Genomic DNA, 27,181 nt, shown 5'->3' with positions numbered 1-27,181 from the left:
AGCTGAGCCCGTGCAGAGCCAGTCTGGTCAGGAGGGAGGGTGTTTGCAAGAACTTGCATAGATGGTGTTTCTGCCTCACCCTTGGGAAGACACAGAAGAAGCTGGTACCAAGTGCTTTGCTTATGGATCTTTAGGTGGTTGGTGAGTCTTCTCTCCTCAGCCTCCAGCAGCTCCCTGACACTGCTGAGCTCCACAGACCTCCTCAGGCACTGTTCACAGCCACTGCTCCTGCGTGGAAGTGGAGAATTCAAGTCAGGTCATATCTCTTCTATATGTGAGTGAACTTCAGGAGAGATCACTCCTTGGCTTTCCTCTCTGTCAGAATCACAGCCAGAAATGGGTGAAGGCAGGACTCTCAGAGGGATGAATCCTAGACACTCTTCTTGTTGCTTCTCTAAACAGCCTTTTCTGTATTCTCTGAAGACTCTACAGGAGCCTGGTTAGGAGGAGAAGATGCATCTGGAAAAGGACAGCACAGCAGGATAAACTCTGCCAAGTCTAAAATTAAACTTAAGAGGGCTTAAGAGATCAGTTATACAAGATATCCAAAAATAACTTAGAATAAATCCTAAGAGGAATAGTGAAAGCACTGCTGACTTCTTCAGTCCTCAGTAAGATGCATGTCTGCATGGGGAAGTATGGATGTGATCTATAAATACCATCAGTGGTTACCATTGAAAATGGAGGAGGGGTTTCCAGTGCTCCAGCAACAGGAACAACAAAGGGAAGTGTCAGGAGCTGCTTGTGCAGTTCCTTCCAATGACCTTCAGCAGCAAGACAGGCACAATCCAGACATCAGCTGCTGGAAGTGAAGTGACATCCTCCCAAGCTTCCCTGTCTCCAGTCTATGCTCAGTCTTTGTGCTAAAAAAGTCCAAAAGGACTTTTTCTGGACATTCCAGCATTTTCTGTCCATATTATTTAAACTGGAGGCCTCACCACAGCCATCTCTCCTGGGAGAGACGGTGTTCTGGGCAAGCTGGTTAGAGGGAGGAGGAGGATGCACATTCCTCCCAACAGCCTGTGACCACACTCTCTCCTCCTGTCCTGCAGACAAGGCACCTGCAGCCAAACACCCTTGTACCATCAGCTCCCTCAGCACCCACACGTGTCAGAAAGGCTCTGTGTCTGAAAGGCACCATGTACCTCCATACTCTTTCTTCTCCTTCTGTTACTCAGAAAATTCTGGGAAGTCCAGAACTTCCAGCCCTTCCAAGTGTGTGGCACGCACTTGTCAGGAGAATTGCCTCATCAAAACATTTCAGCTCTCAGAACAGCCTGTGCAGTTCCTGCAGTAACAAATGCCATTCCCCTTTGCCTGTCTTGGGATAACATGGTGGAGAGTCAGGTATTTGTTAAAACTTTCCAGTACTGTGGTTTGGATTCACTGCAATCAGAGGTGAGAGATGATCAGTGCTAGCCAGTTAGCTTGAAGTCAGATTAGAATAAAACTTTTTTAAAAATAATAGCTTACATCTGGGGGAAGAAAAAAAAAAAAAACAGGGGGAAAAGGAAAACAAAAACCACACCACAAAACCAGACCCAAACCACAGATCCATATGGCTAGAATGATAAAATCCTGCTTAATCTGCTTATATCAAGTCCAAATCTAAAGGTCACTCTCCCTATATTCTCTTGATTTTATGTCAATGCACTCCTGAAACACCTCATGTCCTAAAACTCTGAGGCTCTGGATGAGAATGTTTCCTACTTACAGCACAGTCTCTTTTATAGTCCAGAACTCTTTTATAGTTTTTATATTTCTCTGGATTTCTTGGTCAGAGGCCTAAAGTACAGCACGTGTGAAAAGAAATGGGGAGAGCTGGGCTTGTTCATGACCCTAAAACCAGAGAAAGAATGATTAGAAATGTGCTAGAGCAGCCAGAGAAGTTCAGGTTGGGTATAAGAGGCCACTTCTCCAGAGGGGTGGTGCAGCCCTGGGAGCAGAGCAGGGGAAAAACTCCATACTTGGAGTCCTTGAGGCATTTCAGGGTTTGGCTGGAAATGTCACGGTTGACCTGAGCAGGTGTCAGTGAGAGCCCTGCTCGGAACAGGAGGCTGGACAGGAGACCTGCAGGGTCCTGCCAACACAGCCCTTCTGGGCTGGTGTGAATTCTGTGATCCAGCAGTTGTCTTTCTGTCTGTCTGCCCCCAAACTTCATAACTTTTCCATCTGACATTCCTTCTGCTCAGTTAGAGCCTGCCCTACCAACCTCTTTGGTCACAGAGATGGTGCTTTGATAGGTTAAGTGTCACTTCCTTTTCTTGACTGTCCCCTGGGCAGTGCCTGGATTCACAGACTAGAAATCCCTGCCCTGCCATGGAGTTACCAAAATGTTCATTTCAATGTCAAGTGAACCTTTTCTTTTACAGCAACTTGTACATAGACTGCAGACTATGTACACAACACTTCTCAGTGTATTTAGCATAGGTTTAAAATGGCAAAAATAAATTAAAAGCAGTCATAATAGCATTATAATAATAGATTGTTATGTCAGCACAGTCATCATTTGAATGGTTATGTTTATCTCAATTGTACCAAAAAAAGACACAGAAAAATTAATATTTTACATTGGTTTGTACCTATACTTGTATTAAAACTAAGAAAAAATTACACACTGACTGTGCCATCACCGTGGCATTTCACTGTTTATTCTTTTTTAATGGCTCACATTCCCTAAATCAATTCTCTGACTCTGAAATTAAAAATGAGTAAAGGTAATTAAAAAATCCCTAGTCCTTTAGCTGCCTTGTCATCAATTAAAGTCTTAGAGGGCAAAATGGATTCTCCTCATGACCCCTGGCAGGCCTGCTGAGCTCTGACTCTTCGAGTCAGGTGAGCTGTTGGGGACCTTGGAATATATCACATCAAAGGAAACACATGCCCTTGGTGGATGGATGCACCTGGGGCAGAGGAGTTATTTTATGATCTTTGACTGCCTGAAGAAGCAAAAAGAAAGGTCCAAGCATCCACCCTTAGGATATATTTCCTGCTCAGAAGCAATAGGCTTCTCTGCAAAAATAGAGGTGGAGTCCTAAACAGAGAGAGTTTAATTTGCAGTAATAAGTGGATGCAGCAGCCACGAAGCAGAGGGAGTGGCACAGGCTGTGATGGTCAGAGCAAGGCATTTGCCTGCTTTATAAACACTATTTTTTTAAATGCTCTGTGATTGCTTAACTTCTTTGTGCTTCAGGTTTTGTCTGACCTAGTCACGTGTCCTATCTGTGTATGGAAACCTCTGTGCCCACAGAATGCTCCCACCCACATGGTGGGGCACAGGCATTGTCCAGTGATGGGAAGCAGGAGGGCAAAAGTGTCAGTGCAAGAGGCCTGTGCCCTCCCAGGGCAGGGAAAACCTCTGTGGTGTTTTTTTCCTGTGTCACTCCATCTGGAGGGCAGCATTGCTCCTGGCCTGGGGAAAGAGCATCACTGACCCAGCAGGGGCTCAGACAGCAAAGAAGGCTTTTCTGCACGACCTGTACCCCACAGTCCTGATGAAGGGACTGTAATCCTAAGGGAGGGTCCAGCCCTGTGAGCAGGGTGGGTTTGGCCAGGATGGAGGCACAGGTGAATGTCTGCCCTCAGTGTGAGACAGCCCTGTGGTCCTGTAGAGACTGGGGTGGGAGCAGTGGCAGGAACCCAGCCCAGAGAGGGGGCAGAGCAACACCAGTCAACTGCTGACTCCTAAAACAATCCTTTTCTTTTAAAGGTGAGAAGTGTCGAAGTTTTATTGACCTTGCCCCGGCTTCTGAAAAAGGTAAGACAATACAGCCAAGGCTTCTTCCCATTGTACAAATGGCATCAGTGTTGTGCCTTGTCATGCTGGAGTACCAGGGGACACATCAGCACAGCAGGACCTCCATGTCATCCCCATTACACACAGCCAGGTGATAAAAACACCCAGGGTTTATGACAGCTGATTGCTCAGTTTATGCAGGTCTGTCATTTCTTTGATCTTAATTCAGATGATTTTTTTTTTCAAGAAAATACAGATTTATATTGTAATATAGACACCTTTCTTTCTCGTGTGAGAAAGGACATGCTACATGGTCTCCTCAGGCCATGAAGATATTTATGGTCAGAAGAATGCAGTCACACAGCACCAAATATCTCTACAAAGAGAGGCAATCATCTAGATGCATGTTTGTTTGCTTTACCCTTTTAAAAAATTATATGTTCAAGCGCACGGAGGCAGGCTGCAAACATTTTTCCTTACCCTGCTATTGGAGTTTAACTAATTAATTATTGAGAATTATTTAATTCTCAAATTCTCAAAAGCAATTTAACCCATATTTTAAAATAGTATCTATAAGGAAAAAAAAAACAACGTGTAGAGTTGCATTAAACTGGGTGGCTGAGCCCATCCTGTTGCCAGTTCCAGACAGAGCAGAGCACTCTGCCCACAGACCATGAGGTGCCCAGTATGTTTTGTGAGATCACTTGAGACAATCCCAAAACATTTTGGGCACAAGGTGCCTTCATCAGGTGTGGTGGAGCAGCAGTAAGTGGCGGAAGGAACAATTGTTCTGAGTTTGTCTGAATTGCTGATCCGCTGGAAAACGGAGAGAAAGGCAATTACCATTAATAAAGCAGAGGGTATTGCAGTGAGAGGAACAGTCACAGGGAGCCTCTGTGAAATCCATTGTAAGCAAACCCAAATAAATTATGCACATAAGGGAAGAACAAGCCTGGGATTACTGCTGCTAATGGGCTCCGAGTTAAATCTCACACACACAAATGGGACCTCGGGGCATAACTGCTCTTATGAAACCAGCAGCTCAGTGCCCAGCAGCAATCAGAAAACAAACTGTCTGCTAGAAAGCATTAGAAAAGGACTTCAGAGCAGAGCAGAGAGCATGAGGACTGCACACATCTGAAAGCTTCACCTTTGTGTAAAATGCAGCTTTGTCCTTTTTAGTGCAGCTCACAGAACAACGACAGGGATAGCAAAGTTCTGGAAAGTTCTGTACAAGGACATGAGTGAGACTCTGCAGCCTGAGGGAGAGACATGGGAGAGGAGATATAGTGGACAGTGATAAGGATGTGAGAGGAGCTGAAGAGGCAGCCTGGGTGTTAAGATCCAATTCCCGAGTGGTTCCCCACTGCACTGCCCAGCCCAAGGACTGGTGGGCACAGCAGGGCACCTTCAGGAGACAGACTCACAGCAAGCACAAGGTGTCTGTTTTAAAGGCAGTGGAGTGGTTTCCTGCTTTCTCCATTTTCTGTGGAACTTCATTATGGTGCATAATGCTTGGCTCCAGCACCCACACACTTTCCAAAACAGCATTTAGTGCTTTACTTTTAGTATTTCTTTTGGTTGTGTGAAATGCTGTCAGCAATTTTTATTTTTTTTCCACGAGAATTTTAGAGTTGCTGCATGATGTCAGCGCATATTTCTAGACTATTCTGTTTTTCTTTTTTGGAGGAAGGAAGGCTCCTTTGGTGGTGTGTTATGAAGAAAATTGTGTCTATGTCTGAAGTCTTTCCATGGAGCTGTAAGGCACATTGACAGAAAGAGAGGGCAACGCTGTGTCAGAGATGGAAAGTGCTGACCACCAGACTCACAAACAAAGCCAGGGTAAATTCCACAACTGTAAATCAAGTTGGACACTGCAACATAGTTAATCTGAAATTTTCACCATCAGTCTTGTACTGTAAAGAGAAACCCTCACCACATGTGAGGAGAAAATTGTGTATCAATGATGCCCAATTTACTTCCACTGAAGAATTCTGTAATTCTTTGAGTTAATCTGCTCTTTTCCAGTTAGAAAGAACTTCTTATTCCTCTAATTTCTTTATCCCCTCACTCAGCATTGACTTTAATGGTCAGAGGCTTATCAGCTACTCAGTTCCACCGAGTCCTAAGACAGATCCTTGATTCTTCTTCCAAGTAAATGAGATAGGATAAAATACAGTGAACAGCAAAATTTGAGTTCAGTTATACAAACAGTGCGGGTTTCCCAGTCCATTGTGTAACTGGGAAATTTTGGACTAAACTTACCTTCATAATGAGACTTCAGCTTACTCAGTTCTTGTACATATTCTTGGATTATTCAAAATTCTTATATATTCAACAACCAAAAACTGGTTGTTCCAGGTTTTGATCATCTGAAATATCTCTATAGCGAATGGTCTGTTACTGCAAACGAGCACTCAGCTTCCCAAAATTTCCTTTTCAGTTGGTTTTCCTTGATACAAAGAGCACCTCTGTCTGTCTGACCAACTTCTAAGCCGAAGAAGCCTCTTGAAGCCTGTGCCTACTTCTGAACACGTCACCTTCCACTTTCAAGACATCCTAAAAAAAGGCCTAAGAACAAACTTAGCCTAGTTGTACAGCCCATCTCTTCCAGAATCCGTTGCCAATTAACAGCAGGACAGTACAAAATTCCTCCATGGTGTTTAAAATAGTCTTAGCATAGAAAAACCAGTCATCAAAGCTCACAGTAAATAAAATCATCTATGGTCAGGTCTAGTTACATCCTTATCACAGATCTTGCATGCATAAATGAAAAAGTGTCTGCAAAAATCTAATAGTTTATGGCTGAGCTTCCCATCTTTATCCATTAGTGCTGATCTCCAGCGCAGAGTATCTCTGATCAGTTATTATACCCTTTGCATATATCTCACCAATGACATCTACTAAAAGGAGGCAGCAAAATTTGGGGCAAACAGACCCACAGTATGGTATAAATAAGCATTTCCAACCCACACTAGGAGAGCTTTTTCCTGCATTTAAGGCAGCTGCCAGCAATCTGTCAGAACCTCGTAAGCCTAACATTGAATTTATTAGCTGTTGCTGGTTCTTAGTGCCAAATCTGCTTAACAAAATCAGCTTCGTGATGGTAGATAATAACTAGGAAAAAACATTTTCCTGTGACAGTTTGCATTTGCTATTGATAAGAAATGATAGGGCAATAGCTGGTTACAGGATTTTTAGTGGACTCTCACAGAGCAGATGTTGGGTTCCACAATGTATGTTCCTTTCTAATTTTCGTTACAGTTGTGAGCTGTAAAATAGCAAGTATTTCCAGAAGGAGTTGGAAGGAAACTGTCACAGTAGGCTGGACCTGATATTTCAGTTCTGAATTGCTTCTGGGATCTTCTACTCAAAACTTAATCAAAGTTTTGCTCCTGCTGAGTATTTCGCTGCCTGAAGAGAAGGGTAACCCACTTAGTGAGGGTCATTTTTGTCCCTCTTGCGGTGCCCAAACCACTGAGTCTGGAACACACCACCGCACTCCTCCTCCCCTTGCACCTTCTGGGTGCACCTTCCAGATCCTCTTTCCCATTCCTCCAAATCTGTGCCCAAGAGACCTTCCAAGAGGCCATGGAGGATACACTCGAAAGGAAAAAACCCAGGCCAAAAAATTATGTCTGGAAATCACGACACCAGAATGGAAAGCAAAACGTTGCAATATGTCCCATGAAATGAGCTGATAAATGGCTTCACTGACCACGTAACAGGCAGCTGGATACACACAGAGGTGTGTTCCTCCCCTGCCCAGGGCTGTGTGGGGATTCCAACTCCCCATCCTTCTGCAGTGCATCACTGTCAGCTGTCAGCCACAGGGACACAGGGAGAGGTGGAGGATGAGGAGTCCTGACCAGCCCAACGCCGTGTGTAAGTGAAGGCTGGGATGTACACAGCAGAAATCAGTTGGAAGCAGCACTTGTGCTGGAAGCATTTTGCTGGAGAAGAACAAGGGTTTGCAGGAAATGTGATGCCCCTGAGAGTTTTTGGGATGGTGCTTTTGGGGGCTGTGACTCAGGCACTTTCCAAACACCTGGAATGCTCACAGCATGCGTGGAATTGAGGTGCTCTGGCCTGAGGAACCCTGTTCTGAAGTTGCTTTAGGAACAGGCCGGAAGGTCAGTGTTGGTTTAAAATTTAGAGATGGCCACAGCAACACAGGGCAGGATTCACAGGGCAAACTCCTTGCAGGTATTGTAGAACCTGGTCTAAGTTATTCTAATGCTCTGTTGGACCTCTCTTACTTCAGCTGTGATACCTATGGAATAATTCTCACGATGAATGGCAAACCAGCAGCAACTGCCTGGATTGCACTGCTTTGTCCTTATTGATGGGGAAATCCACTGGCATAAAATTAGCAAGACTTTTTAGAGACCACAGGCAAGGCTAAACCTTGCAGAAGGAAAATGCTCATTGCTAGTGAGCATTTAACAGTCCAAAACATTACAGGGGGCTTTTTAAATCAGAGGCCGTCTTGGCAGAGGTAGGAGATGTCTTCTGCTTGTCCTCTGCACAGCTCATGATGGTGCATCCTGGAGAGACAGAGCAATAAAAATTCTGCATTGTCTAAAAAGTAGCTGGCAAAGCTAAGGTAGCACATGGCAAACAGCAAGTAAACAAATCAAGTCTCACCTAAACAGAGCACAGAAAAAGAGAAAGCCGAGCCAGTTCTGTACATGCTCCTAAACCAGCACTTCAACAGCAATTAAGGAGAAGGGAAACTAGATGCCTGATTTTAATGTATACTGACATATTGGGTGTACCAGAAATTTGATGGGAGAAAGATAATTAGCGGGACATTAACGTCTTGGTGCTGATTACACTGAAAGACAAAGCAGATGTCATGTACTAAAGCTGAATCAGAATAACAAGGTAATGTCATTAATGAGCAACACAATCTCTACGGATGGATTCCATGTTCAGACAAAAAATGCAGAATGATATTAGTGATCACCCATTGGGACAGTTTCACAGATAGCAGGGTTAAACTTGATAAGGTGTAAGGACAGAAAACAAACCAGTAGTAGACTGTAAAACCCCATGTACAGACTGAGAAGTGCAGTGCTAGGTATGATGCAGAGACTAAAATCCGGACAGACTTCATGAGCATGGAAAAATTAGTAGGAAACTTGTTAATCTTGACTTACTCCTGAGTGAGGAACTTGATTCAAAATATTAGTAAGGATACCTTGTACGGGTGACCAACAGACATTCAGTATCCTTCAGAAGCAATAAAAGGGGGAATTTTTTTTTAAGTTTTGAAGAAGGAAACCCGAGAAAAGTGGGAGCTGATTAAAATACATTAAAATGTTCAGCTAAAAGGACAAATGAAGCTTGAAAACTTTAAAGCTACTGGATATACTGCAGGCCTCTATCTTTGTGACTGAGAGCAAATGGCAGATAATATTCAGTGTTGATAAATGGTGAACACGGAGAGTCATCCTACCTTTACATATATAGTGATGGGTTCTGAATTAGCTTTCTCCCCTCAGGATAGAGTTCTTGGAACGATGACAGACACTTCTATGAAAACATTAATTCACTGCTCTGCAGAGATTAAGATGAAAAGAAATATTAGGATCATCGTAGGAAATAAAGAACAAAACAAAAAAGTCACCATGCCACCACAAGTGTTCATGATGTACCCACCTGCAGCTCTCTGGGAGCACCTCTCATCACTCCCCTGCCAGCCCCAGCTCAAAGTCATGATAAAATTTAAAGAGATAAAGAGAAGAGTGACAGTTATGGTCAAAAATAGGGAAATACTTGTTTGTATGAGAAGGACAACGCAGAACAGATTCCAGGCTGGAAAAGAGACAGACGAGACTTGTAAGAGCCGAGTTAAAAAAACAAACCTCCTTTTTTGTGTGCTGGGGAGCTGTTCCTAAGAAGAAAAACAGAGGAATGATTTTCTAAAAGGACCACTTAGAGACCTGCATCCAGTAAAAAGAAATGTAGCTGGGTCTCCCACAAGAATTGCACACTTTCCAAAACAGTCTCTATATTCTTGAATACTTCCTATTGCATTATTCTTCATATATCTGCAATAGGATAAATCCATACCCACATAGACCTGTGCACTTGTCTTAGGAGACCTATGATTAAGTATGCAGGAAAAAATGTGTTATTAGTGTTTTATCTGTGTTTTCTTACACATGTTATGAATCATTGAAGTTAGCTTTAAAAGCTAATTAGACATACAAAGATGAAACCATCTTTGAATAGCAGAATTCAAGCTACATTCCTAATTCCTAAAAGGAAGCAACAGTCTTGCTTTTCATGCTGGTGATTCCAAAGACATGGGGGACACTGGTCTGAACATCATTCATCTCTCAGCCCATTGCTGAGGGCAGAAGCACAGCACGGTAGGTTTTCAGCAGGAATCATTGATCCCAAATATATTTAATAAGGCAAGTGGACATAAGGATAGCCCCAATTTAGAGTGTTTTTCATCCTTTTTTCCATTCTATTGTTCTACTCATTATATTACTATACACCAGGAAAAAGGGAATATGGGTAAAAAGATATTCCCCAGTCTGCTCAGTACCATACACGGGATCAAGTTTGCTCAATGCCAGAACCATCAGAAGTCACAGAAAACACGTCACCATGTAGAAAACAATCATTTTCTGATTCACAGCTCTGCCTCACCTTTCAAAATAAAGAAAGCAATGAAGAACTAAAGCTATAAACAAAACCAAACCAGCTGGCTTTTCCTCTCTCCCATCAACAGTTTCAGGGCTTTATCACCTGCTTTCTCACGTTTGCAAGCCACAGTCTCTTGGCTGGCTGCCGGCCCTTTTTCTATCTGTTTTACAGTAACAGGGAGCTTTAGGTATGTCCGATGGCATTCAGGATTATGAAGCTTCCCTTTTTCTCTCAGAGTTTCTGTGGTCTCCTCTCCTCTCGGTGTTTCCACGTGGCAGCAGGAGAGGAGCAGGCAGATGGTGTGGCACGATGTGACGGCATTAACCGGCAGACGGGCTGACTGCTCAGCGCCGAGCCCTGACGCCAGACACAACAGCACGCTCGCTGCTTGTTCCTCTCACCATTTACTGATCACTCCAATATTTCTGCCTTGCAATTCCCAGTATTGGAGCAGTGGAGATGAGCAAATTGCTGAAACCATCAGAATGCCACTGGAGGAGAAAGAGTGGGATTTGCACGGAGCTTGCCTCACTGCTTTTCCCAAAAAACATGCACGACATTTCTCAGTGTGTACCCATTTGCCTTAATTTTCCTCTCTTCTCTCTTGCACTGAATGTGAAGAGGAGAGATTACAGTGAGTTCCAGGTGACAGTTCCAGCATAGCCACTAGGTCTGGAAAAGCAGAGCAGTGTCAGTCAGAGTCCAGAAACATAAGGACAGTAAACACAGACCAGAAGGCACATGAAGATAACCTTTTGTTGCTAGAAACATGAACAAGGGTAACAACTCCCCCATCTCACCAGCTATTTCAGCGTGCATGGGCACCAAGAAGAACGGTGAAATATTTTTGCACAAAGAAGAAATAATATCTGCACCCTCCATGCAAGCTCACACCACCCAAAACCAGGTTTTGCCCTTATACATGGTCTTTTTCCTCACAGATGTTGGATGACATCTGTCTGGTTGACTTGTCACAGCCTTCTGTGTTTTTTCTGTTTGGCAGTTTAGGGATCTTGGGGATCTTGGGGACAATGACTGTGAACCACAAGCTGAGAGGAGCACTGTCTTCCCTGGGTAACAGCATCAGTGTCTGGGTTAGCAGCATGCCAGTGAAGAGGAAAGAAGGACTCACACTCTCCAGGACAGCATTGCTTAGACACTGATGTCTCCAGCTGCTCATCAGTGCAGCACCCAGCTTGTCCTCCAAGTGCTGTTCTCTGGATTTCTTCTCAGTCAGGGGCAATAATCTCAGCAGTTATTTAGGAGCACACCCTGCTCAGCTCCACTGCATCAGAAGTGACAGAAGGTTTTTTTGTCATATGATGAACTGTGATGTAGAAACTCCCCCTAAGCCTCTCCTTGCTCATCCCAGTATTTGTCAGACAGATCAAGGCTGAACTGGCAGAGGAGTGGCTGGAGATGATGTCTCAGGGTGGCTCAGACAGACTCCGACCCTCAGAGCAGCCAAGTGACAGTGAGTTACGACGAATGTGGCAACTCTAAACCTTTGCAAGATCTCCTTGGCTGCCTGCAGCATTGTCCAGCAGGATTACCTGCTTGGGGACACAGTGTGACAGCTCAGATGAGACTGCTCTGGTCAGACCCTCGAGCCCCTCAGCCACCAGGGCAGTTCTGCTCTTAGAAGGGCTGGGATGAAGCAGCCGCAGATCCTCTTCCTCAGGGAGCAGAGGCTGAGCCAGTAGGTGTTTCTAAGGAGGATGAAATCCCACTGAGGCATTCTAAATATGAGCTTACCCCAATTAGGAAGCTAATTTTCTGTCTGAAAGAGCCCTCAAAAATCAATACAGATTCCAGACCATTTCTTCTCAGGCATTGCTCAGGAGTGCTGGGGTTTCAGCAGGCAGTGCCACGTGGTGTGGCAGGTAATACATTCATTTATGGGTTTATTTATGCTGGCATTATTTCCAAACCACTAGCCAAAACGCATGACTGACATTTTCATGCACACAGTCTCTGCACATAACACAGTTAACATGACTCAGCAATCTCCTTCAGGAATAGCAATATGATTTTCCCTGAAGAAATCCTTTAAGAGCAAACAGCTCATGTTTATGGATTAAAAATGCTTTGAACTCTCACAGCGATTCCTCTGTTGGCCACCTCTTCAGTGTTGCCTTGAGAACATGCACTAACACTGGATCTTTGACAGTCATTTTCATGGCCTGACCAGCCTGGAGAAGCACCAGGAGAGGATTTCAATATCGTTACTTCATCTGGAGATAGGACCTCACAATCTGGCATCAAAAAATGTTGGCACAGTGAGCTGGCACCAAAAATCAACTTTTCTGATTTGCTGACAAGTTATGCATCCAACTCCATGGCTGCATGTGACTGTAGGAGGTAGGAGGTATAGATGTGATTTAGACTCTCCAGAACAGCCTTGTTGGCTGTATTCATCTCAAAAGCTCAACAGTAGTTGAAATTATGGAACATTGGGGTTCCAGAAACAGCAGCAAATGCTTCTTTATCATCCTACACATAATCCCATTCAGATGTTATCCAAGTTCTTAGTGTTTCAGTCCAAATTGCTAATGAGTCTGAGAATGGTTTTAATAATGCAGCACAAGACAACTAAGAATCATCTTTGCATGTTGTGGGGTAAGAGCACGGAAAAACATGTCAGGCTTGGCATTCCTCATTTTAACCAGAGCTCTCTCGCAGAAAAGTTGGAGTCAGCAGCTCTTGCTTTTTTGTGGCAGGAAAGAGCAGTGGATTTGAACAAGGAATGAACTTCAGGTATCAAGAAGCCAAAATCAGCTAAAAACTCCTGTAAGTCATCAACTACGCTGTTCTTTGGGCTCCTTCATCAGGAATTCACTGAAAGGTGGTACAACACCTTGAGTTCTTCCAAGCAGAATTCCTATGATTTTGTTTTCAGAACTCCTGTTTCAAAGGAAACTCAGCGTTGGAGATCCCTGACTCAGAGTGCTCCTTGGTGGGAGATGACAGCATGTTCATTTAGAGTGCCTTCCCTGGTGATCAGGGCTGACTTGAAATGATTTCAGGTTTTGTGAACAACTTTGTGAGACTCATTGCAGGCTGAGGTGAAGCTTCCTTACCTCACTGTCAGAAAAATACCCCATTTGTTTCGTCCATTCAGGACTGTCTGACACATCCTTTTGTTAACACATTGTCTCAGTGTGATCACCAGCTTTTGCAGAACCTATAAATCTTTCAGAATGTTGTCGCTGCCCTTCACTGCCTGACAGGAAGGCAAAGGGCTGATCTCAGATGGTTCATGATGGACTTGAGTGTCTAAAACCTGTGGGTAACAGTTATCCCTTCAGTCATAATGAGAGTATGCTCACTTTGCTTGGGATGCTGGAAAACTGATTTCCTTAAGATTTAAAAGTGCTGCTGCAGTGGCTAAGTCCATAAGGAGGTGGCACTGATGCTTCTCACCATGAACTCCACAAAGACAGTCTCTTAGCACATTGGTGAGTAACAGACAAAAGCTCAGAGGCACAAAGAAGCTCAGTAATGTCCCAGTTGGCTCACCAGTCTTCTTGTGAAATCAGGATCTCTGGATAATGGCAGAAGCACAGATTAAAAACGTGCTTTCACCAGGGCTGTGTTTTCATTTTGGGCAAAGCTGGTGATCATATAGAGTACAACCTGCCTTGAGATACATGGTATGAAGGTGATTGATTCCTTCCGATTTAGGAGACCTATGATACAAGTTGACTTATGTGGAATCTTTCAGTGAGTCACAGCTTTGCCATCTCAAGTTCCAGATGAGCAGCTCAGCCCAGGTCCTGTACTTCAAGTTCTTTTGCTTCACAAGGAGCCTGTCCTGAAGATGGTGACCCCTTTACCTCCAGGAACAGCTTCACAGTCTGTGGTGCTCTGCTTCAGAGCAATCCCACCTGTGACACCCAGCATAATGTCTGTGGGGCAGGAGCAAAGATCCAAAGTGTCCCCCAGCACACAAGAGTAACTCTGTGTGCTCCTTGCACACGCTCATGCTTGTGAGAATGTGTGTGCACGAGTGCAAGTGAAACCAGTTTTGATTTAGTTTTGTTTGAGAGTCAAAGACTCTCCTTTCCTAGGAGGTCTCACGTGGTGGCCACAATGTCACCGCACTGTGTCACGCAGTGAGAGGGGGTGACACACACTGGCAAGTGCTGCACACAGGGAGGAGGAAGCAGGGCAGGGCCTGAAATACCTCTGCATTAACAAGGAATGTCCTTGGGACAGGAGGCACGTCCCAGCTGAGCTCTGTACCCAAACCCACAGCACCTTCTCTGCACACGCAGCAGTCGGTTTGATGAACAGGCAAGGGAAATCCATAAACAGAATGAAGAACAAAAAAATGAGAGAAGTCTGGTGATTTATAAGAATACATACAAGATACAGGCCATCCAGGTAGAGCTCTCCAAGTGAATCAACTGCTGACTCTTGTGAAGGAAAGATTTTTCATAAAAGCTGAGTTAGGCCAGACAGATCCCTGGGGCAGAGGACACAGGCTGGAGGGAAGTAAGACAGGCAGAAAAGGTGACAGCAGAGAAGATTGGAAAAGAGAAAAATCCTCTGGAGAGCTCTTCCCTGTCACCTGGAATGACTGAGGTCTCCTCAAGAGAAGGAGCTCTCTACTTTGCAGGAAGGAGACTGTAAGATATTGTAAGTGGAAGTTATGCCAAGTGACTGCCTCATGAATCTCATGTAGAGAGAGTAGCAGTGGGAGATCACCATCAGCACACAACAGAAAGACACTACCTCCTGAATTAATAACCTGAAGCAACTGTTCTGCTTCAGGCAGCCACAGGAAGATGCAAAATTCAGATACAGCTTGCATTTTCTGGGTGTTATTATTTCAGATGAAATTCAAAATCAAAGCAGGTAGAACAGGACATACTCAGAACTATGCAAACACTGCATGTGGGACTTGCCTTTTCCCCACATTAGGTGCTTTTAAAGGAGGCTCAGAGCAGGTATTCAGTGTACACCATGAAATAAGACATGAGAATTAGACACAGAGTTCCTTTGCAGACAGGAACAGGAAGAAAGAAAAAAGAACAGACTATGCCTTCCACAGCAAACACAGTCTTTGTGTCTCATTGGAAAAAGGTTTTACAGGAGAGCAAACTCACATCTCCTTGAGCTTTTCATCATCTCCTTGCAAGGTTGCCCTGCTGGCAAAACCACTCGTATCCCAGCCATGTGGAAAGGGAAGCCAAAGCACTCCCTGTGACACCAGCCACACAGTCAGGTATTCCTCCTGTTCCTTCCTCCTGTTCCTTTCTCCTTCCCCAGGCTGACAAAGGACAGCAGCCAGGCCCACCCCCAGCTCACCTCCCAGAGCCCTCCTGTCCCTTGAATGTGCACGAGGCTGCCTTTAGCCATGTGCCCTCACTTGCCTTTGGGACACATTAACCCTGATCCTCCCACACAGACATGTGTGCATCTCTCCAGCCTCCTGTTCTGCCTCAAGCACACGACACTCGTGCCTGCAGCATCCAGCTTCAAGCACTGCCTCCTAGGTGTGCAATAGGTAAAACATGTACAAAAGCTGGGTACATCAACTGCACCCCCAAGCCATCAACCAACCCCCCCTAGATCCCTTCTGCAGGGGTGCAATCCAGCCTCCTGTCCCCAGTACATCCAGGATTGCACTGTCCCAGGAGCAGAATCCAGTATTTGTCCTTTCTAGATCTCATATGGTTGGTGATGCACTCATGTCCACTCTCAGGGCACTCAATGTCTCCTCCTGATTTCGTGTCACCAGCAAACTTCCTTAAGCATTCACTCAACTCCTGAGTTTGCCCTAAAACTGAGCACCACTAGTGACAACCACCAGCCTGATGCTACCCATTGACTACAACTCTTTGAGCCCAACCCTGCAGCCAGTTACTCCCCCAAGGAAACAGAGGCAGAACCACCCCACAGTTTTGAGCTGCAGACCCTATTACAGCACTGCCCTGGGGTGCAGATACCACCAGTGGGTATCCTCCAGAGTTGAAACAGGGCAACAAACACCTGGGCAGGTATGTTGTGTATTAATCTTTCAAGTTGGGGCTGAATGAATCAGAATTCATTAATTAGGGCTGTCAGCTGCCTTGGTTTATGGGTCAGGTTTTCATAAACTAATTCTTTCAAACTCAAATCATTTCATCATTCTCTCATCATAGAAACTGCTGGTTGTGAGAAAATGAGGCAAAATCCCTTCTAAATCCTGCTGTATCACAGAACAACACCGTTGCTCTCTCTCCCTTGTACTTCTTTTTGGAAGAGTGTGCCAGTTGCCTGATACCACATTGACTAATAGGGCTGAGATAAGCAGCTGTTTGCTGTTGATAGATGCAGTATTGCACATACAGCCTCTGTGAGCAATTAAAAGGTTTATTTATTGCTATCTCTGTAGTGTGGTTTAAGAACTCAAAAGGTCAGATACGGTGGCAACAACGACTAGCTCATATTAATTAGATGTAATTATAAAGACAAGTTTCTAGTAAAAAAATATGAGCTGGGATCAGCCTGGTCACCAAGAGAACACTCAAATATTTGATAAAAGTGAGACTGCATATCTGGTTTGATAAGCTCAACTGTAGGCATTATCACACATGTGCTCTTACAGTGAGGAGAGAAGGTATTAATATAAGTGAAGCCTGTAGCAGTCTCTATGGTTACAGCTAACATTTTCTAATATAAGCCATTGTCTTCAGATGCTTAACTTTCCATGTTTCAACTGCTTAGGCTGAAATTTTCCATCACTGCTCATTGTTTCCAGGTGAATTCTCTAGCAATCAGGTTAGCAAATGTACTGGAGAATTCTAGCGGATTCTCATGCTGAAACAGCAATTGGAAATTGGGCAGGGACTCAATATTATCATCTGTTCCCATCCTCTCCAATTTACCCCGTGGCTTGGTGACTTTAAAAGACTCAGCAGATCCTGCTGGAGGTTTTGTGCTGAAATTTCCAAATGTGGCATCTGCTGTAGGTGGATCAGTCCCTGCTGGTCACTGGCACACGCTGCCAGACCCACTGCCCCGTGCACACAACCCCAGAGCCCCACGGAGCTCACACGGGGCACCTCAGCTCTGCCCTTCCTCTGAGGGTTGTCCCCAGGGGCTGAGGGAACAGAAGCCAGCCTGAATTTTGTATCTGCAGCTCTTCAGCTGAGCAGGTTATAAATAACTGTGCCCTCCCCGCTGTAATTGTGGCAGTTCCCAGGTTAGTCCCAGCAGCACGGCCCCATGTAGGGGATCCAAACACCCCGGGGCAGAACAGTCATTCTGCAGGACACCAGTTCTGTGGAAGAGTTTCTGGTAACAGCCCCCAAAACTACACTGGGAGAGGCAATTTAAAACTTGGACCGAAGACATTTCTTAGAACAACCCTGTGAAAAGGAGGCATCCAAGCCTGTCCAGCTCCCACCGGTGCTGTGAGGTGCTCTGTGCCACAGCTCTGTGCCATCACCTCCGTGAGTGCCAGGCTGTGCTCATCCAAACCACGGCACAGGGAGGGAAAGTGAATTCTGTATGTTTTGCTTTGGGGCAGAGGAGCCAAGAGGTTCCTGGATACACTCAAAGAGGTTCTTTAGTCAAACTGGGATCTTAAACAACACCTCGTTCTTTCTGCAGTGTCCTTACCCCCCTGCCACTTTTCACGTCTTCTTCCACCACTTTTTCTATTTGTCACAGTTTGGGTGGTTGTTTGCTGAGTTTAAATTTTGTGAATCACAGAACCATCAAGTCCAACCTTTGGCCAAATACACTCATGCCCACTGAACCACACTGCAAGTTGCCACATCTACTTGTTTTTTGAATGCTTCCAGGGATGGTGACTCCACCACTTCCCTGGGCAGGGTGTTCCAATGTTTAATCACTCTTTCAGTGAAGAAATTTTTCCTAATATACAGTTAGTGTGATAAACAGTAAAAAACCCAAAAAATTACAGTTGGTGACCTTAACCAACTGTAACCAATTTTCAAAAAAGAAAACCTTCCTAATACGCAGATAGCCCTAGATATTCCTCATCTCCTAATTAACTTTCACAAACTTTACCCTGTTGAAAGCATTTCCCAGCTAACTGGTTGCTGTTCTTGTGCATTGCAGGTGTCCTGTGGTTATCAGTAGTTTCTGAGGTGTTGTACATCATGCTGTTGGTCGTCGGGTTCAGCCTTATGTGCCTCGAGCTCTTTCATTCAAGCAGTGTGATAGATGGGCTCAAGTTAAATGCCTTTGCTGCTGTCTTCACTGTGCTTTCAGGTATGAACCTTCCCTTCCCCTTTTACCTGAGGAGCCACCACGAAGCAAAATCCTATAACTTTGAAGGGATAAAAACCCGAGGCTCCAAGACTTTCTTATCCCCACTTAGCATCACATTTTTCACTGTAATTTTTTGTTCCTTTTGGCACGAGGGGCTGCGTGATAAATTTGCTTCTTGCCAGGGAGAAGCGAAAATCCTTATTCCTGAATTCACAACAGCAATGCAGTAATTATCCCTCCCCAGCCTGCACAGCCATTACCAACAGCTACAGCCTGAGCTCCATTTGCAGCATCATCACACTCATTTTCCAATAGGAAATTAAAAACACGTAGCGTTGAAAATTCTTTTCCCCTGTGCTAATCCTGGGAGTAGGTGAAAGCTGGGTTCTTCAAACAAAGGAAAGAAGCCCGTCTTGTTCATTAGCAAAATTGAGAATGAAAAGGGTTCTAATAATCACACTGAGGAGCAACCCCAGGAGTAATCTGGGGACATGAACATCTCTCAGAACAACTGTTTCAGGGTATTTTCATGCTCAGCCTGTACTTGTAGCCCTTCAGCACATGAACTTGAGGAATTCACTTCTCTAAAAGAAGTTATGAAATCTAACCATGTAGTTAAGTGCTCCTTCACTTCTGTGAAGATTTGCTGGCTAAAAACCCTCCAGGATTTATAGAAGCAGCCACAGCTGGCTGGTGTAGAGTGCTCCTGCATGGACCTCTCGAGCAGAAAGAACTTCTGCTATAAAAGTGCATTTTATTCTGCTGCATTTCAAGCTGAAAGACATTACAACAGGCTGTGTACATTCTGGGAAGGAGCTTGTATCTTCAGGGGTGGCTGCAAATTTTGAAATAATAACACGAAGAAAAAGATCAGAAGTAGAGTTGAGATGACAAGAGAAATCTGGTAAGAACTGCCAAAGCATCTTTTTCTGCTTTGGATGTAATTTGGATTTTTTTAAAAAATAGTCAGTTCAATTTTCAGAGTCAAACTCTGTGGAGTTCTTCAGCATTCAAGCAATTACTTCCATGCTGTTTCTCTCTTTCTTCACCATTAACTGCAGTTTTAAAGTTTTGTAAGAATGATGAAGTTTTCTTTCCTACACATCTTTCTATTTTTATTTTGGCCTTCCCTCTTTTTAAGCACATTGCCAAGATGGTCCAAATATAAACTTCAAAATTTTACAGGGAAAAATGATAGAAGAATAGAAAAGAAGCAAAAAACCCCCAAACCCCAACACACTGCTAGCTGTTATTTTTCCATGACAGGGATACCTGAGGAAAGAAGAAAACTATATTTATTTAAGCCTAGCATATTTATAATGACATAGCTTAATAGAAATTAGGTAATGAAGAGGACTTTGCACTGGAGCATAACACCTCTCATTAAATTCATGCTAGAGTTCCCTCGTAAAAGTGCAATGAGACCTTCATATTTTCATAGCTCAATATCTAAAGGTTAGAAAAAACTTCCTAATAGTGTGGTCATTTCTTGCTGTTCCTTAACCTCTTAGGAGCCATTAAAAAGGACCCCACAAGATCACAGTTTTGGTATCACTCTTAACCTTTCACAAATTAAAAAATTTGCATGTCTCTCACGTAATATTTGTGATAAAGCATTTTAATTAATGTGATATATTCCATAAATGGTATTTCCAGTAAAAGTATCTGAAAATGCTTTAGAATATATTGTCTTTTCCCAATTTCCTTAATGTCCAACTTTCCAAAGTTCCTTAGTCTCTCCCATTACTGACACCTAGAAACAGCTCTGGTCCTGCAAGGCTTGTGATCTCAAGCCAGCTATAAATGATCAATGTTTCTGCACTCCTACCCACTCCAGGCCACCACATTCCCAGGATTTTCCATCTGCAATCTGTAATGCCCTGGACCCCAGGTGGGTGGACATTACAGGCACTGTGTCCTCTTTGCCCAGCCTTAAGCAGCCAGCTGGAGGAAAAGATGATCCTGTAAATACAGCGTTTGTTGACTGATGCCACAGGCAGCTCATTGTAGCCAAAATGTGACCTTTAAATGTAAAACAAAAAGGACCATAGGGTATCCCTGTGGAGAAAAAGGATTACAGGATATTCCCTTGGAGAACCTGGCAAGGTACATCTAACATAGACCAAACAAAAACAAATGCACACGAGACAGCATAAAAAAAGACTTGTCTTGTTTTGCTGTAGCTTGTACGTAGAAAAATGGCCCCAACAGCACCACCAGGTACAGATCAAGCCCTGACCCTTCCCAAACAAAGCAAGGAACACCACAATTCCACTGAGGTTCCTGTGTTCCAGCACAGGACTTGCTGATGACCTCCCACTCACCTGTATCAGTGGACTGTCATCCCCCCTCCCACACAGGGACAGCTCTGAGCGTTGCTGAAACCCCATCAAGGCTTTGCACGACAGGAGGGAGAAGCTCGGCCTTGCTGAGCCTCGTCCTTTCCATCTCAAACCTCCCCCTGGCTCTGAGTGACTGTGACAGGTCTCAGGGCAGGCTGTAATGTTTTATTAAGGTCTAAAAATCACCGACAGTACGTACAGAAACAGCAAAGCCCAAACTTAAGATCGAGGCGTAACTGCCAGCTGAAGAAAAATCCATTGATTCAAAAAGTATAGCAAGGTCCCAGTGCATTTTGGAAATTAAATATAGCCAGACACGAGCAAGGTGTGCACCACTTTGCTGTGCTCCCACTGGGCCACCCACCCTGCCCAAACATCATTTCTCCTGAAGTGAATTGCTCTTTCCACCTCCTATCTTTGCAATGTCACTCCAACACGAGGCAGCTGAGTAAATCACCATGGCTCCTTGTAACAGAATGTCTTCTTGCAGCCTCTGCAGTTGTTTGTATCAAATATGGCATTTGTCTTGCTCAAGGACCTGCTTAACATGCCCACAACACAAACATGACATTCCCACACTTCCCTCCTCCAGAGCTGCCCTGAATCATCCATGTCCAGAGAGACTAATGAAGTGCTTTAGACTCTGTACATGAGCAGGAAAGAAAAACCAAAATTTGGGTATGGGGGGATAGGAAATCAGGATCTTCCACGTGTAGGAAGGGCAACCATGGGAAAAAATAGGTGGTCAGAGATAAAAATGAATGCTGACTTTGGTTAAGGTGCAAAGTGTAACAGGGGGACCTCACTGTACCCACTGTGGCAGAACATCAGTATTTCTTAGTGCCTTGAATTGTCACTGCAGCACAAGAGGCTTTTTGACATCTGTAGGTCCAAGGACTATTTGGGATGTGACGACCCTGCCCCCTTTCTTTAGCTAACTGCCTGAACCCACACTTTACTGAGCTCAGTGGGGAGCATCGCTCTGCACTGCCCGGGTACCAAGGCAGGAACATCCCAAATTGTTGTAGCCAGAAAACCCTCCAAGCATCAGAGCTGCTCTTGGCCAGCACTGCTTGAAAAGTGGGGTTTGATTTTCCTCAGAGAGATGTCTAAACATAAAGCTCAGGCAGTTTTTTCTGCTTAAGCTGCAGAACCAGCTCAGTGGCAGAGCTAACTCAGGTCGCTCTGTGATTTAACTGCAGGCCTGTTCTTTAACATCACAGAGACTGCAGTGTCTAACACATTGTCTAATCTTCACCCAGTTGCAGTTCTCCCAGCAAAGTATAACAGTGTCACAAAAGCATCACCAACACTGTACCATCAAAAGTAGCCCCGTGGTGTCCTCTTACCACACATCATCAGGAGTGCTGAGCTCCCCTAACTTCCTTGTGTAACTTCCAAGTGTTTTATAAGTGCTCAAATTCATGAATCTTAGCAACTGTTGAGACAAAATATGGCATTAACACATTCAGTCTGCATTGCCTACAGAAGCCTCTCTCCTCATTCCCTCACCTGAGGCCTGTCTGTGATGGGCTAAGTGAGATAACTGGTGGGTGGCACACCCCTGTCGTGCAGCAGCGGGGTTGGTGGTGCTCCTAATAGTGCAACATTTTCTTCAACGATTTTCTTTCTCTAACTCCTCTTTTGATTGAGAATTCAGTATGATGTAAAATAACGAGCTCTCAGTCACATCTTTCCTCTGCCCATGCAGCTCCCTCCTCCACAGTAGAACAGGAGGCATAAAAGCACAACAAAGACTTTTTCGGAGCTCTCAAAGCACCTCCAGCAGTAACTGTGTCAAGAATTGTAACAAACATTAGCACAAAAATTCCTGTTATGATCCCTGCTTCCCAGGTCTCTTGGGGATGGTGGCACACATGATGTATACTCAAGTTTTCCAAGTGACAGTCAGCCTTGGGCCAGAGGACTGGCGACCACATTCATGGGACTATGGATGGTCCTTCTGGTAAGTGTCACCTGCTTTTTTCCAGTTGTTCCATGAATCTGTTGGGAGATTGTGCATATCACCTCCAACTGCCAGGAGCGTGCATGTGAATTCCCAGCTCCCAAAGTGCCAGGGGAAGCACAAACCCCCAGGGCCGTGCAGTTCTCGAGGTGTGGAGGACAGATATGGGCGGCTGTGCAGCAGCAGCTGTGCCTATCAGCAGGTACAGAGCATTTGTAAATAAACAGCACCCACAATTACCAACACAGATTGAGCACTCTCATTAAAGTTCAATTTAGGTACATAATTGCCATGGCATTTCAGAGACTTTTAGCTCTTTTTTTTTTTGGTTTTTAATTAATGTCTCAGTTGAACCTTAGGGTGCAGCTTTTAACTCAACTGCAGAGGAAGGTGCAGCGCTGCTGGCACGGTGATACTTCCCTGCAGATCCTGGGGAGATGGCTTGGGAAAATGGACATGGCTTTTTTTTTTCCTTTCCCATCTATCTCTTAAAAATCACATAAAAATAATTTGGCCAAGATACATCGACTGTGTTATATTGCTTGCAAGTTTATAAGAAGCTTAACAAGAAGAGGAGGCTGTGGAGAATAAAAATACCTGCAAACAACATCACCATTCCTCTAGAGGCATCAGCCTCTTTGGATGGATAGGGAAAATACTTTCTTTTTGTCATCTCTAAATATAGCACATTATTTTCTTTCTGTCTCAAAGCAGAGACAACAACCTTTGCTAACACCAATAAATAAATACAAATACTTATGCACAGCACTGCAGGGGATTATTAGTCTTTCCTTCTCCCCTCTTTATTCCGTGTTTCATGGGAGGAGTTACCAATATTTTAGCAACATGTTACAAAATACAAATCACATTATATTTAAAATACAGTTTATTTTGTGTCTCAGTAATGAATATTTATTGCATGTGATGATAAACTTATAAATACACCGCATTCGTATATTTATAATACTTATATCGATATTTATTAAAACTGTCATAATAATTGTATATTTTCAAGGCATATTTGTCTTCAGTAATCTATTTAACAATTTCCTGCAATACTCAAAATTCAGAATGCTGTTAAATGTCTGGAATGATAAACACTCATTAGATTATTCTCCTTCATCTTGTGCTAGCCAAGAACCCCAATGTCTCAGAGCTGGTGGGTCCCACAGGGCATTCTGAGCTCTCCCTGGACCCAGTCACCCCACCCACGCTCCAAGCCAGCTGCTGGGAGCCCAGTGTCCCACGGGGATGGAGCTGGAAGCTCTGGTTGCTGTCCAGACCCCAGCCCTGTCCCAGAGCAGCTACTGCAGCCTCTCCCTCACTGTCCCCAGGCAGCCACAGATTTTAGGGTCAGGACTGCCCCTGGGTCAGGTCTCACTGTGGAGGACTCTGGAGATGCCCACAGGCAGGCAAATGTGTGAGAGCAACCTCCTCTCTCCCCATATTCCTGAGGTGGGACCTCAGCTTCCCTCCACACAGTGACTGTGGGGTCACAGCTGAGCTCCACTCCTGCTGTTGCAGTCACAAAGCATCTCCTCAGATTTGGTGGTCTCCTTCCCTCCCCTGATACCTTCCAAGGCAAGACATTTATCTGTGCAGGATGTAGGGCAAACATGCTCAGCCACAGCTGCCCTGGGAGCATTTTCAGCCTGCAGAGGTGCTCAGTAGCCTGAGGGAGACCATGGGGTCTCTCACACCATGCCAGTGATGGATAGCAGACCTGGAAAGGGGAGGTTGGGAAGTCAAATGCAGTAAAAAGAAGGCTTCTCCCTTCCAGCTAACACTAATCCACCACTGCTGTACAGACCAGAGAGCTACAACCTCCCCTGGCTTCACCCAGACTTAAACACCTTCTTTAAGAAGGGTTGATAAGAAATGCCCACCCAGCCTGGTGGAGTTTGAAAACAGGTAGGAATTAATTTTTCCTCCATATGGCTTCTGGTGATGTCCTGAGACAAGAGTTTTAAGTACCCCTGGACCAGTAATGCAACCACCAGCATTATTTCCAACCTGCTGTAAATGTCCCACTGCAGCACCTGGTTACAGGACCTGTCAGAGCCCAGAGGACTGGAACAGCACTGGCAAGTGGGACCAGGGAATATTGTCCCCATGGCCAAGAACCAAAGGATCTTGAGGATCCAGACTGCCATCCCTTTCCCAAGTGCCAGTGGGGAAACTAACTTTTCCATGACTCTCTTTCCCCTCTATTGAAAGGGAATGATAAAAATGCTTCTCCTTAAAATGAGGAAGAACTGCTTGTGATCTACACAGATGTCCCAAAATTGAAAATGCACTGCTTGCTTCCTGTTATCCTGCCCCATTCCCAAGCCATTGGCAAAGCCTGGAGGTTGGTCTGTGCTCTGGCACAAGCCAGGAGTGGGCCGGGGGATTCTCCTGGCAGGGGGTTTCTCTGAGGATCAGTGGATGTTCCAGTTCAGCCCCTCTAAAGAAAATAAATATAAAAAACTCGAGCTGTTTGAGCCACAGAGGAACTTGAGAGCCCAGCCCTGAGCTCAGCTGCCAGAGGCACCCCACCACATCTGGGACACAGCTGGCAGGGAGGGGCACTGCTGTCAAAGAGGTCTTCACCTAAGACAGGGTGTAACTTTACAGGTAGGAAAACCACTCTTTACACTTCAAAATAAATAACATTTAACCGAGGTCCATAAAAACTAAAACAGATCCATCATAATTGCCTAATTATCATGATTTACCAACCGCCAGACATTAAGAGTCTTCACTCTGTATTTCCTTCTCTGAACCTTTCAGCATTTCTGAGTGCATGATTAGAAATCATCAGAAACTTCAAAAAGAAAAATTTTCCACCAAATTTCATTCCCCAGGCACAGTAAAGCATGTAGTTTTTGCTGGTTTCTTCCTGGATACTGCTTAGGAGCCCAGCTGGAAATGTTTGCAGCTGTTGGAGCTTTTCCACACACTCCATGTAGGAGGAGGACATATGCCAGGCTGGGAAGACACTGTGCCTGAACAATCACACCTAGCACGAGTTTCCTTTCCACTTCTTCACCCAAGCATGGGAAACCTGAGGGAACTTTGTCACCCCAGGGGTCACTACATTTCCTTCTCATTTGGTTGCATCTGGCAAATGGGTCCAAAAATGACGAGGAAAGAGCTGCCTCCACACATCTCATTGCCTTGGGAGGCCCTGAAGGACTTGGTAGGAGCTGAATTTTGAAATCATTGAAATGAGCCATTTCTGTTTACTTCTGCTATTTCTCCCCTAGATTTTTTTTTATTTCAGTTCATGAATATGTGTTGTTTTTCAAGTTTTGTCTAATTTGAAATGAGAAGCTGCTTCCTTGTCTGCAGGTCCTTTGCAGAATGGGAAAACAGCTCCTGCTGAGAGCTGTGTTGACAATACGTGTTTATAAGATAATGCTGCTGGGGCTGTATTCTTTCTGCTCTGCATAATTCAGACCCATTTATTATAGAAAAGGTGAAAAAAGCAGCAGGTAAAGTGTGTCACTGTCACAGATGATGAAGTCAACCCGAGTTAGTTAGGAAGCCACTGTGAACTCTGTGTAGCCAGAGCTGATGGGCTGAATGTGAGAGTCAAGGGGAGCCAGAAGACAGAGAAACCCTGCAGACAAAAGGAGGAACTCAGTGTCTTTTTTATAGCCCCATTTCATGCTCAAAAAGCATCTTAACTCCTTGAGGCCATGAGTCCCCCCCAGCCCCATCTGAACTTGAGTTCAGTGAGGTGCAGGGAGGGCAGAAGAACCCGAGGGGAAACCCTGTCCTCAGGCAGGGAACAGAGCAGCTCCCAGATGACCCAGGACAACACTTGCTTAACTTGGCCTAGTCATTTTTTTCTTCCATTTTCCTTCTCCCTCTGTCTCCTCGTCCTCCTAGTTGGTACTTGCAGGTGTCCTGCCCCTGACTGCACTGTCTGCACACTGGGAGTGTCAGTCAGGAAAGCCTCAGGTTGGGTCTCTCCACAAAATGCAGGTATCAGAGACCAGATATAAACCAGAAATGCTATAAATGTCCAGGAAAGAAGGCATTACAGCAGTCTGGTGAAGGCATGAAAACCAGATTAGGAACCATCCCTGCAGCAGCACTGTGCAGTCGGTGTCCTGTGGATGCTGGAGAACTTCCACTGGTCCAAAAGACATGGTCTCTGGGGCATTACTCCCTCCAGGAGTATAAGGATTTTAGCACCTGTCTGCAAGGCTTTGAGACATTTCAGAGGCAAATCAGGAGGTGTTTGGCTCTTCTGTC

At 44.7% G+C, this 27,181-nt stretch overlaps 1 protein-coding gene across 3 annotated transcripts in view; it reads left to right on the top strand.

Moving 5' to 3' along the window:
• Positions 1–27,181, top strand: part of GSG1L (GSG1 like) — a 56,106-nt gene that overhangs the window by 14,306 nt on the left and 14,619 nt on the right. For all 3 annotated transcript variants that reach the window (XR_003546329.2, XM_027750911.2, XM_027750910.2), the window contains exons 2-4: positions 3,710–3,757; positions 18,476–18,628; positions 22,825–22,936. Coding sequence is in view for 2 of the 3 variants with exons in the window: in XM_027750911.2 (XP_027606712.1) it covers positions 3,710–3,757; positions 18,476–18,628; positions 22,825–22,936 (313 nt within the window). In the remaining variant the exon portion in view is untranslated. The remainder of the gene's footprint in view (positions 1–3,709; positions 3,758–18,475; positions 18,629–22,824; positions 22,937–27,181) is intronic.

This window comes from Pipra filicauda, unplaced genomic scaffold (assembly GCF_003945595.2).
Source record: "Pipra filicauda isolate LSUMZ 115617 unplaced genomic scaffold, ASM394559v2 scaffold73_size2923735_pilon, whole genome shotgun sequence".
In the NCBI taxonomy this organism is placed as follows: domain Eukaryota; kingdom Metazoa; phylum Chordata; class Aves; order Passeriformes; family Pipridae; genus Pipra; species Pipra filicauda.
The sequence above is the reverse complement of the archived record's forward strand: the minus strand, read 5'-3'. Positions and strand labels throughout refer to the sequence as shown.